Raw genomic sequence first — 13,192 nt, 5'->3', positions numbered from 1 at the left:
ACAGCAGACATTGCGGGGGATTATTCTTGATGTTTTACCATTTCCTTCACAGTAAATTCAAACTCAAAGTCTACAATGAAGAATATTCTTTTTACACCCAATGCAGATCCATTAATTTGTAAAGAACAAAAGAAAAAGAGAATATGTGTGCAAGAAAATGATCAGCAGAGTAGGTGTGTAATTCATCAGTAAAACAACGTCAATATATCTTTTTAATTGAAGATGAAATTGAAGGAAGTTCTGCACCCATTCCAACAGCCCACACCCCAAACCATCCCCTCTCCCCCAGCTTTTCCAGACTGACCCGCTTTTATAGCCAGCAGGTTTTCGCTCCCTAACCTCTACACACACACACACACACACACACACACACACACACACACACACACACACACACACACACACACACACACACACACACACACACACACACACACACACACACACACACACAACCATTGTTGTAGTGTAGTGTTTATAAATACAGCAAATCTTTGTATAAACTGCTTGCAGCTTAATTTTTGAGACTGGGTGGATACAAAACCTCATTCAGCCATTCAATAATGACAGAATAACCTGATTGATAGAAATGATGCAATGTTTGAAAGGAGAACACGAGGTCGACTGGACAATTTCAAGCTGGGTGGGGTTCAGTCAATAAACCTTTGGAAGTAAGCCCTCCATAAAACGAGTCCATATAAAGACAGATGGATTGTCAAACCACATGATCTCAAACGTATTTCAATTGTGAGATTTTACATGCGGTTTTACACCACTTACCACAAAAGCAATTTTATTTTAATCTCACTCTGCAATGATTCAAAACCGAACCTGAGCGAAACAGCTTAATATACCATCCTGATCAATAAATGCAACAGTCTTTGGTAATATGGGTGGTGTACCCTGCCAATGTATATATATATATATATATATATATATATATATATATATATATATATATATATATATATATATATATATATATATATATATATATATATATATATATATTAGACTAGGCGTAAGTCGTCACCATCGGGACCGAGAAAAAAGTGACGACTTAGAAATGTGACGACTTGCGCGTATGCGAACATTCATGATGACTGTGGGGTGAAGAATGAAGTCGCGCGTGGCCTGGACACGTATGTGTGAGAGCCGGCTATTGTACCAAAAGTAAAACACAATCCTCGGGGCATAGGTGGGGTTTCATTGGTGAGTTGGAAAGTGATCAAGCAAAGATGGAATTCATGAATCAGTTTATCAAAGGTAAAGAAAATGAACAACTCTGTAAGACATCTTCACCTGCTTATTCACCATGATGGGATTGACCAACGAACCCCAGAGACTTTGCTGGCAGCATCTGCCACAAAAGCCCAGTCTCATAGGAATTGTACACGTCCCGAGGCTGATACCTTTACAAGATGTCTTTCAATTTGCCATCCTTCCAGTGGTGCACCACTGCCGAATCCATGCCACCTGATTCGCCGCACCTCTTGACCTTGCCGATTCCCCACCTTTGAATCCGTCTATCCAGTGCATCGGCAAGGTCTCGGCATCATCATGCCCGAGGTCCGCAGCGAATTTACGTGCCTTCAGCAGCAACATTTCACCGTCCAACCGAATATTTGGCTGAGCCGACATTTGCCGAAACCAGATGATGAGCATATCATCGACATCTTCAAAGGACACATGTTTCACACTTACCACCGGCCTCGCGATCTTCTCCACTTGTCCAAATATCTTGCCCTTATTCTTCAAGATATCGTTCAATGTCTGCAGTTTGATGTCGAACTTCTCAGCTCTGGCTGTTTTCTTCATCAGTGGGTTTGCCTCGCAAAACTGGATAATGTCGTATTTTTCTTGGTAGGTTTTAGTTGTAAGCTTGCGCTTCGTCGCCATTGTCCTGCCTGCAGTGCGATCAACGTGTGTACGCAGTTATAAATAGCCGATCACTGGCGGTGTACACCAATGAGCGAGCATCACGATTCCATGAAATCGGACTTCTCACGAGGCAGCAGTTCCGTGTGACGAGTTAGGAGTGGTAATTTACTTGAGTTTCCATTACGCGGGAACAGACATCTGACGACTTCGACGAAGTGACGACTGAGAGATGACGACTTACAGAGGGATGACCCTTTATTCAAAGGGATTTAACATGAGATAAATTCGGGACTTTTTGACGCTGCCGACTTAGGTGAAGTGACGAGTTACACGCTGCCGACTTCCACCTCGTCTAATATATATATATATATATATATATTTATATATATATATATATATATATATATATATATATATATATGTATATATATATATATATATGGAGCTATATATACATATATAACTCTATATATTATATATACATATATATTCATGGCGTGCCAACCTGGTGTTGGCACAGTGGTTAGGGCAGCGGCTTGGGATCCAAAAGGTCCTGAGTTCAAGCCCCGTTGAGCCACTGAATTCATACACCAGGGGTTGACTCAGCCTGTCATCCTTCCGAGGTCGGCGAAATGAGTACCAGTGTACTGGGCCGGTGTATACCCCGGTTAAAATAGGTGTACCATATCCCTGTGTCGTAAGAGTCGACCAGGGTTGCGTCAGGAAGGGCATCCGGTGTAAAACATGTGCCAAATCATTATGCGGATCATAATGGATGATCCGCTGTGGCGACCCCGAACGGGAGCAGCCGAAAGAAGAAGAAGAAGAAGATATGTATATATAGGGAGCTGCAAAAGTAGGTATACAGTAAGGATTATACCAGTATTATAATAGTGGTGCTAGGATTCATTTAATACTAGAATTCATTTAATTTGAACATTTCAGGGATTAATATGTTTATTATTGATATGTTTATTATTGGTATGTTATTATTAATGTTTATTTTTGATGTTTATTATTGGTATGTTATTATTGATATTGTTGCGAATTCACGCCCGCCGGCGTGCGAACGGCCACGTAACTCGAATCGCGGCACATCGCCCACCGGACGCACAATTCTGTCGTGACCCTCTCGGACTAACGCCGGGAGCTAGTAACGGGTGGGCCTTTCGGCCTCACCACGATCGTGCCAATCGCCCCCCCGCGTGGGATACGGTTGTTCGCCAAACTCGACCTACCTAAGTACCCACGCGGAGGGTAGACCGGGCGATCGCACCTCTCCGCAGGTCGACTCCGGACACAGGCCACTTAAGCGACCCGTTCCGTACTATCGGGATAACCGAGCGGTGTTATCGTCGGCCTCGACGGTTCCGATTAATTATTGGGCGTATTAAGACCACTACCAACCCTTTACGTGAAGCAAGATGAAGATTCAATTAAAGAAAAGACGAAGCGAAACAGGAAAACAGTTCAACATGAGGCACATTTATTCCGCGGCACACGGAGAGCACACATATACAATTACAACAATTATGCACCAAAAGCAGATGTAACAAAAGAAACACAACAATGTAGATCTACTACCGACTACGCGAGCACACGGCAACACTTACACAGTTTTACTTTATAGACGGCGCCAACAACACATTTACTCAAAAGCAAAAGAAAAGGGCCACCCTCAAAGACAAGGGGGCAGACGAGGCCTGTGGGCCGTGAGACCGGGTGGTTCCTACCCGTGTCTTTGTGATGAGCCGCAAATGTGGCGGCGCGGCGGTGCCCCGACTCCGCGCTCCTTCGCGGGTTTCGTTGGCACTGCTTGGAGTGGGGTGGGAACGGGGCCCCCCCTTTTCGCACTATCTCAGCGCGGGGGGAAAAAAGGGGGAATTGTTGATGCTCTGGGGAAAGAGGATAGCTGGTTTGCTTGGGTCCCGCAACGAGCGACTCCACTGCGAGCTCGTTGCCGACCACCGTCTTCCTTGCCTCGGACCCGAGCTATCCGGTCCCCTCCGCAATTCTCCTCAGCCGACTGCAGCAAATCACCTCGACCGCGCTCCAGGCTCCAGGCTTCCTCTCTCTGCAGCTCCCCGACAGACTCCGAACCCCGACAGACTCCGACCTCCGACAGACTGACTCTCCTCCAGACCCGACTTGACTTTTCTCAAACTCGCCTTGACTCTTCTCCAACTCGCCTTTACTCTTCTCCAACCGACTGCCGCCGCCACACTCCGCTCCCCAAAACCGACTCTTCCAAACTCGCCTTGACTCTTCTCCAACTCTCTACTGCTGCCACACTCTGCCGCTGCCACACTCTGCTCTCCAAAACTGACTTGACTTCGCCCCGCGCTCGGCGCTTTATAATCCGGCAGGAGAACCCATATGCAAATTTCTGGATCAGAACAAGCTCGGGGGTGGAGCCACGCTCGCCCATTGGATGGAGAAAAAGGGGCGTGAGTCTCCCCTGATCCTCAAATTTGCATATCCCGATTCTACTCTGACGCGCCTGGAGGCGGGGCCAAACCGCCCCGCGCTTGCTGATTGGACGGATCAGAAGTGGGCGTGTATCATTCCTGATCCGAATTCTCCTCGGAAAGGCCGCACTTTGCACCCGCGGTTCGGCGCGCGTCTTGCACGAGTCCAGAACAGCCCAACACCCAGCCATGGTGCCGTTTGGAATGGTGGTGATGAGATGTTTGCGGGAGCGAGTTGTGAAGGTAAAGGTCGTGGCTGTTGGCGTTGTTGTTGTTGTTGTGAAGCGGCGTTGCGGTTGGTGGTTGTTGTGTGATGGCGGTTGAGACGTGGTTGGTTCAAAATATAGATAGAACAGAAAAACGACTATCTCAAAGGATCGCAGCCCGAATGAATCACATTTATTCCCTCTAAACAACGGGTTTGGGGCTAACTACACATGTACTTACAGAGATATCTCACCTACGGGACCTGAATGGTGGTTTGCGAATTTCCTCAACCGCAACAATATGTTTATTATTGGTATGTTATTAATGTGTTTATTATTGGTATGTTATTATTAATGTTTATTTTTGGTATGTTATTGATATGTTTATTATTGGTATATTATTATTGATATGTTTATTATTGGTATGTTATTATTAATATGTTTATTTTTGATATGTTTATTAGTGGTATCTTATTATTGTTTATTTTTGATAGGTTTATTATTGATATGTTTATTATTGTTATGTTATTATTAACGTTTATTATTGGTATGTTATTACGTTTATTATTGGTATGTTATTATTGGTATGTTATTAATGTTTATTATTGGTATGTTATTATTGATATGTTTATTATTGGTATGTTATTATTAATATGTTTATTTTTGATATGTTTATTATTGGTATGTTATTCTTAATATGTATATTTTTGATATGTTTATTATTGGTATGTTATTATTGATATGCTTGTATAATCAATAAAATACGTTTTGTGCGCACGTTTTGTTTTTCATCACTGTATACCTAATTTTGCAGCCCCCTGTATATAGCCCATGGCCAGTAAAGAGCTAAGGGTTCGTCGAGATAACACCAATGTCCTGGTGATGGGATTCTAATTTTTTCACTCCCCGAGGAAAGCGTGGTGGACATGTCGGGGCAAGTTTCAAGACAAACCCTTTGCAGTTCCCTGAAGAGCCAAATGGCCTAGAAATTGAGTTTCACTAATAATGGTCCGCCGTTGTTATTGGAAACTGTTGTTGATTTTCAACTGTTCTTTTATATAATGATTGTAGGAAGTGCTACTGAAAATGTTCTGTAATTAATCCAAAAGATGGCGCTCAAAGAACGTCGAACGCCGACATTGCAAGCTTCCAAGGAACAAGCACTCGTTCTGTTACACATCTTTCAACGTGTATATATTATAAATAGTGTAATTTTTTTAATCGCTTTTTACTTATTTGTTGAATTATTGTCTAGAGAAACACAACTTGTAATTCAGCTTTCAGCCCTTTCACTCTAGTTGCCTCCATCACCGAAGTTGGACAGAGGTTATGTTTTCTTTCACTACTGTTTCATTGTCTGTGAGCAGGTACAGGTTGGGTGTACGACAAGGACGAATTGATTAGATTTTGGTTCAGCTCCGGATCCAGATCCAGCCTATCAGTGGGATACAAAACGTAAACTGGTCAGCCTCGTAGAGGTCTGTGCTCGACCGAGTGCTGTTCGAGTTTAATTCCACTTTTTCGATCCTTTAAACAAACAATGCAGTTATGAAAGCATGAATGTTTCTGCTATTCACCATTTACTTTTTGTGATCTCGAACAGACTCAATGGTCTGGAAGGATAGCCTGTAGGTATGCACACATACATGCCTCGAAGCTGTCTCGCCTGGGTTTGAATCCCGACCCAGCTATAAAACTGTCATCCTGTTGTTTTGTAGGCAGGGTGATTCATTAATGTGTGCCATCGCTCGAATCCCATGGTGTTCTTCACGAACAGTACGTGAGTTATCGCCAGCTGCCTGAACAAATTACAAATTCCTCTCCTGAATGAGTGCTGGCAAGGCAGCGGCAACCCACCCAGCATAACATTAACCATTTCACCAAAACTACTTTGCCAGCACCAATACACTGTGAAAGGATTATGGTACGTTAATGAGGAACAGACTCAAAGAGATGACTTTTAGGACCTTTGCATATAAGTCGGTTCGGTGAAAATTTTTAATGGACTATTGTAGAAAAGCTAAAATTTTAAAGCTTTGGAAAATTACAGCTTCGTCTGATGTGTCGTTGACTTTTTGTTTTTTCAACTTTAACACTGATCCCTCAAACATTAGATATGATTTTGATGTGCTGTACCATATTCTTTGGAGAGCGTTGGTGCTGCCAAAATGGATGGTTTGCCATTGCTTTCCCAGTGTTCTCCATGCTCTAACCTATAAAATGCTGAGTATCAAGCAAAGAAGCAGCACGTCCTAATTTTTTAAATAAAGTCTTTGGTATGATTCGGCCGGAGTTCGAACCGCCAACGTCCAACACTCAGAGCGGACACTCCAACGATTACGCCACCGAGTCTGGTATTCCTCGTAAATAGTACAGTACATTGCAATGCACGGATAACTGTTATATTGTAGTGCCAGAAATAAACGTTTCAGTTCGTCCTCAATTTACTGAATCAATGACTTGTAAACATAGGAATATTGCAATGCAAAGTATCATGTATAATATGTCATCTGCACAGAATAATCTCTTCATCTCGCCCGAAATACTGGAAAATATCTTGAGCAACTACCCTGCGGTACGGTAAAGCAGTTGTGTAATTTAAGCCCATATGGCAGGGTTTACCCATATTAGGGGCAAAGGTGAAGTTTGCATAAAGAGATCAAGTTAAAATGTTTGCTATCTAATATTTGAGGTTGTTGCATATTTTATTGGGTGATAGTCAAATAAATTAAATCATACCAGTCCTTGATTTGTAAAACTTCCCGCCTGGCTAAAACTTTACCGGAGTTTGCGAACCAGGAAAGGTACCGCCGTCACCGTGTTTCGCACGCAATGCATAACGCTGGTGCATGCACAAAATAATAATAATTAAGCAACACATTCATGAGATCATTTTAATGGTCATGACTTAAAACAAACAAACAAACAAAAAACAACTCTCAAAACAATGCTTTATTTTAAACACAAGCATAAAACAAGTTATTGGAACATTACTTGATTTGAGCATTTAACAATATTGAAAGTTAAGCTACAACAAATTTCGATAAACGATACTTTACTTTCAGTCCTTTGTGATGGGAATGATAACACCTATTTCCTGTACACGACCCACCCTTCACCCCACTATCGTATGTACACGACTATTATACATGGTAAGAGAGTCCAAGCAATCCCAAAGATCCCACCACCACACCTGCAAGTAGAAACGTGCTTTGGCTCTAATAAAACAAGTGGCATCACATGTCAGAATAAAAACGATTCCAAAACCAATAGAGGAAAATTGAGGGATTTTGGAGGCAGGGAAATTCTGTCGGTTTTGTTCATGACTGGCTCTGTGCGTACAGGCCTAAAAAGGTCGAATCTTGCTTGAATTTGTAGCTGAAGAATCCCTCCCTGAGACGGTCAAGGCCCTGGTGCTTCAGTGCCAAATCAGCGTTAGGAGGTTCGGCCTGGCCAGATATTGGAAGTGCCGGCGGGCTGTCCCCCCAGCTTGATTCTGAGGAATCTCCGGCCGAGTTCTCCTGAACAAGCCTTTCCTGAGTCCGCAACATGTTCGCATGCAGAGCGGCAGTGGAGCCATCTGTAAAATGACGAAGCTCAGGTGTTGCATACGCACAAGGAAAAGGGGATATTCCCGCACCAGGGAATGATGTTTCGGGGTAGTAGGTGAGTGACTGTGGAGCTGCCTGAAAGGGGAGTGCCTTGAGTCCATATGCATAGCCAGGAAGCTCCCGCTCGTAGGCTGAGGCGACGAACCATCGTTGGGAGGTCGGAGCTCCGGGGGCTTCCTCTGGTGGTACAAATAACCCGAGGGCCTGCGGGACAGTCCGCTCACTCTCAACCAAACGAGCTTGTGTGACCAATGCCCTACCGAGCCCTGCAGGTAGTTGGTAATGGCCGGATATACAGCGCGGTCCGGGTACAATCTGCGTAGAAGGTGGAGAGTCGGTTGGCGAGGGGCTGTGGCCATCCACCTCAATCCCAGGGTAAATTCTGCAAAAGCAAATGACAGCAGCACTTTTGTGAGCAGTGTTCAAAAATAATTTTGGCACATCACCGATATGCACGTTCACAAAATCAAAATGCATCGATCAAATGTTTTGCCTCCAAGTACGCCATTAAGGTTAAGTTTTGAAAGAACTCAAATGCATTTGAGATGAAATTCTAGTTTTCCTTTTGGAGATTATGTATGTATATATATATATATATATATATATATATATATATATATATATATATATATATATATATATATATATATATACATATATATATATATATATATATATAATTGAAAAATGACCGTTTTTACAGCCATTTTTCCCTGCTGTGCAGGGGTTAAGCTTTTTCTTGAGGCAATGTTTTATGGCCGGATGCCCTTCCTGACGCCAACCCTGGTCGCCTCTTACGACACACAGGGATATGGTACACCTATTCTAACCGGGGCATACACCGGGATCAGTACACTGGTACTCACTTCGCTGACCTCAGATGGATGACAGGCTGAGTTAACCCCCTGGTGTTAATTCAGCAGCCAACGGGGCTTGAACTCAGGACCCTGGGATCCCAAGCCGCCACCCTAACCACTAAGCCAACACCAGGCTTGTATGTGTATATGTATATGCAAAAATAATATCCCCTCAAGAAACACATTTCATTTGCAGTAAATTTTCGAGAATACGGGACTTTTGAAGTGATGTTTGAATGCTAACGAGGCTTTTCGCACATGCGCTGTGCGTGCGTGCGTTTTCAGTGACTCCCTTTGGCTGACGCGGGCACTTTTAACCTGCCATTGCTGGCGTGAGATGCGCAAGTGAGATTGTCTTTTTGACATATTTTTCAGCATTTAAACGAAAGAGTGCCAATTCCAGAATAATGAACCGTAATTGTTGTGTTCCTGGATGCAATTCAGACTCAAAAATATATAGAAATTCAAGAAATATCTGTAGATGCGAGATGTGGAGTTCCTACAATTTCCTGTTAATAGAAGCAAGCGGTGGTGCACAGCATGCACACTTATCCTTTTAGCAATACAGTAGATGCAAAAATTGAATACAATCTCTCTTTTGGCGCCGGAACCGAACAAACAATATATTTATAATAACAGCCCACAGCGTTCCCCCACTCTTGTCCTCCCCTCTCCACACATGATTAATAGTAAATATCATCATCATTTAAAAAGTTGATTTTAAACTTACCCTGTGCATCTACAAGCCGCATAAACGTCCTTCCCATTGGTATTCAGAAGTACCCAAACCAGATACAGTGTCTCCCTCCAACTCTTTTATTGTGTCGAGGCACACCTCAGCTTTCTCTCAGGTACTTTTCCAAGTATTTTGGGCTTATTTTAGAAGCTTTGTGAGCCAGGTAACAATCCTTACTACGGACACATCCCAGCAGTTGACATGCCCCGAATATCTCAATTTCTAAGGGGTTCTGCGCATGCGTGCCGAGCATTCTGCGGCAGATTGTCATTTTGAAAGTCCCTTGTTCGGCAGTGCATTGAACTTGATTAACTCGGCCTGAAGTTTACGTCAACTTCAAAGATTTAATCAGTGTGAGAACCAACATATCTGTCCACGATATTTTACACTCTCGCCAACGTGTATATGCGAGGAAGAGTCATGAACTCGAAATTGTACAAATTAAAAGATGCATTAATAATAATGCCTCATCAATTGAGATTGTGTGAGGCATTTAAAAGAACAGGTTTGACAAATGAGACACTTGATACCTCAAACATAGTATATCACAATTCATGGAAATGCCAAATCACAAAAATAAAATGAAGCGTACACAAAATACATATTTTATTTCTAATTACAAGTACACTTAGAAATTGAAAAATAAAAAACCCATGAGTCTGACTACTACTACGTGGTATGTTGTTTGTAGAACTTTTTGAATGCTCCTTGTTCAATCTTGAGATGTGGATAATTTTTGGAAACAACGATCATACAAGAAGAAATAACTACAGATAAAAAATTATGCAGCAAAGCTGTGCCGCACTACTTACGTGTCGTAGTTGTCTCGGAAGCCCTTTGCAAACGGATTATGGTCTATCTTGAGTTGCGTGATCTGGAGAGACAGGAGAAGCATAAGACTAGACAATTGGACATTAAACGGTAAATGCACGAAACAGTTGAGAGACACCCACGTCGGTGTTCTGATATGCCGTGACGGCGATGAATTGAGTCTCTGGGAAAGCAAACACGTGTGGTTGCATCTGGCCTTCCGCATGGTCCGAGGCCTCCCCGACCCACGAGATGTGAAGCCGTGGCTGGTACTTGTGCAGTGACTGCAGCACGATCATCTAGCGATGACGATATTCAAGTGCTAGCAAGAGGATAGCGCGTCATGGCGGCAAATAAAAACTTTTCAACAAGTTAGCAACGCGGAAATGCAGAAATCTAACGCTGCCACGCCGTCCGTACCTGTCCCTGGTTCGAAGCTCCTTTGTTATTCGTGATCTTGAGTTTACCGAAGGCGATTTCTTGGCGCATCCAGTGTGCGCCCGTGTTGGGAGAGTCTGGGTGCATGCAAATCTTGTTTCCTGCATCACGCAACCATACCAGCTCGGATGGACATTGTAACATCTATCAACATGACATCATGCAACGAAAATATTTCAACCCTTTATGATAATGCTTTCAGAATTAAATTAAACAAGTAAATAAGCAAATTTTTAAAAGTACAACTAGTCTGGTTTGACACAAATCGATTATTTACGAATAATTTACTCGATGGAGTTTGAATGAGCCAAACGATCACTGATAGCTTATTTGAGTTTGGATGAATGAAAACTAGTCACCATTAGCTTATTAAAACTGAGCCTAGTTATAATCATCAATAGATTATTCAAGTTTGGACAAACCAAGATAGACAACACTACTCGGGTTTGGACAAACCAAACTAATTGCCGGTAGATTATTTGAGTTTGGACAAATGAATGCTGGTCACTCTTAACTTACGAGAGCTTAGACGAACCAAATTAATCACCAACAGCTCACTCGAGTTTGGACAAACCAAGATAGACAACAATACTCGGGTTTGGACAAACCAAACTAATTACCAGTGGATTATTCGAGTTTGGACAAATGAATACTGGTCACCCTTAACTTACTCGAGCTTAGACGAACCAAACTAATCCCCAACAGCTCACTAAAGTTTAAACAAACCAAGATAGACAACACTACTCGGGTTTGGACAAACCAAACTCATTGCCAGTAGATTATTCGAGTTTGGACAAACCAAGATAGACAACACTACTCGGGTTTGGACAAACCAAACTAATTACCAGTGGATTATTCGAGTTTGGACAAATGAATACTGGTCACCCTTAACTTACTCGAGCTTAGACGAACCAAACTAATCCCCAACAGCTCACTAAAGTTTAAACAAACCAAGATAGACAACACTACTCGGGTTTGGACAAACCAAACTCATTGCCAGTAGATTATTCGAGTTTGGACAAACGAAGATAGACAACACCACTCGGGTTCGGACAAACTCAACTAACTTCCAGGAGCTTGCTCGAGTTTGGACAAACGAAGATGAACACAATTAGCTTACTCGAGCCAGGATGACCCAAACTCGAGGAAACTATTCAAAAATCCATACTTAGAAAGACTGTAGGAATGTTAAAATTAAGAGTTAAAAATTTTTATTCAATTAACATTTTAAATTGGTCACAGGATAGAAATTGCACACCATGAAGTACCACCAATCATGAAATGCACTCTGCTAGCAGGTTCCCCAAGAGCCCCATATACCTTGCATGTTTGTGTCCGCTTTTCCGCTGGGTACCCACTTTCCTCCTTGAAAGCGCCAGTGGTTTGGGTCGGCCAGCACGACCTGCACTGATACCGAGTAATGTGCAGTCGGGTCGAGACCACAAACACTGAACGCCAGAAATGGAAACATCCGCCTGCGGGACAACCAGGTGCGTTTCATGCTTGGATCATTACATCTGCTTTACACGTTCACATGAAGCTGAGGAGCAAGTTACGAAAATGGAACACGTAACCAAGAAACACCTGTTTGTTCACCAGGGGACAAGGGCTCGTGAAGTGGGTTAAAGTAGCTCATCGAACATGCTTATATCTATATATATATATATATATATATATATATATATATATATATATATATATATATATATATATACACACACACCTGGTTGCAATAAAAGCGTCAAACTTCCAGCTCTATGGCTGTGGCATTAAAGGTGTAAGTCCTAAACTCCCAGTGGATTATATTTCTTAACGATCCTCACCTGCCCTGCTTGGTGATTATCATTTCGGTGAGATGCTGATGGAACTTGAGCCACAGCACGCGGTTACACAGGTAAGCTTGCACGCCACCTGGCACCACCGCAACTCCAGGTTGCGGGGAACCTGTAGCATGAAAGGACCCGGTTTGGAGACTATGGCCGAGCTGTGTGGCATATGACGGATACGACCTCCCCGAGAAGCTCGTGGGAGTCCCCGTTGAGTTGTAGGACACATCAGGGAGGTAGTGATTTCTAGGCGCATATCCACCGGTGCTGGAAGCGGTGAAAGCTGGGTGTCCCATCCCATGGGCACTCAAGTAGGGGAACATGATCCCGGACATTTTGTGTGTCGACCAAGAGTTGTT

At 42.9% G+C, this 13,192-nt stretch overlaps 1 protein-coding gene across 3 annotated transcripts in view; it reads right to left on the bottom strand.

Annotated features, from left to right (window-relative positions):
• Positions 1 to 7,499: 7,499 nt before the first annotated feature.
• Positions 7,500 to 13,192, bottom strand: part of EOMES (eomesodermin) — a 125,281-nt gene continuing 119,588 nt past the window's right edge. For 2 of the 3 annotated variants that reach the window (XM_085870935.1, XM_085870936.1), the window contains exons 2-6: positions 12,328 to 12,482; positions 10,990 to 11,108; positions 10,713 to 10,868; positions 10,572 to 10,633; positions 7,500 to 8,548 (exon numbers count right to left, since the gene is read on the bottom strand). In XM_085870935.1, coding sequence (XP_085727061.1) covers positions 7,876 to 8,548; positions 10,572 to 10,633; positions 10,713 to 10,868; positions 10,990 to 11,108; positions 12,328 to 12,482 — 1,165 coding nt within the window. In that variant the 3' untranslated portion in view covers positions 7,500 to 7,875. Of the gene's footprint in view, positions 8,549 to 10,571; positions 10,634 to 10,712; positions 10,869 to 10,989; positions 11,109 to 12,327; positions 12,483 to 12,830 lie in introns of all 3 variants that reach the window. The other variant, XM_085870934.1, reaches the window with a different exon arrangement.

This window comes from Eptatretus burgeri, chromosome 2, assembly GCF_056783735.1.
Source record: "Eptatretus burgeri isolate ZD-2024b chromosome 2, Ebu_testis_v1, whole genome shotgun sequence".
NCBI lineage: Eukaryota > Metazoa > Chordata > Myxini > Myxiniformes > Myxinidae > Eptatretus > Eptatretus burgeri.
This window is presented reverse-complemented; position numbering and strand designations above follow the sequence as displayed.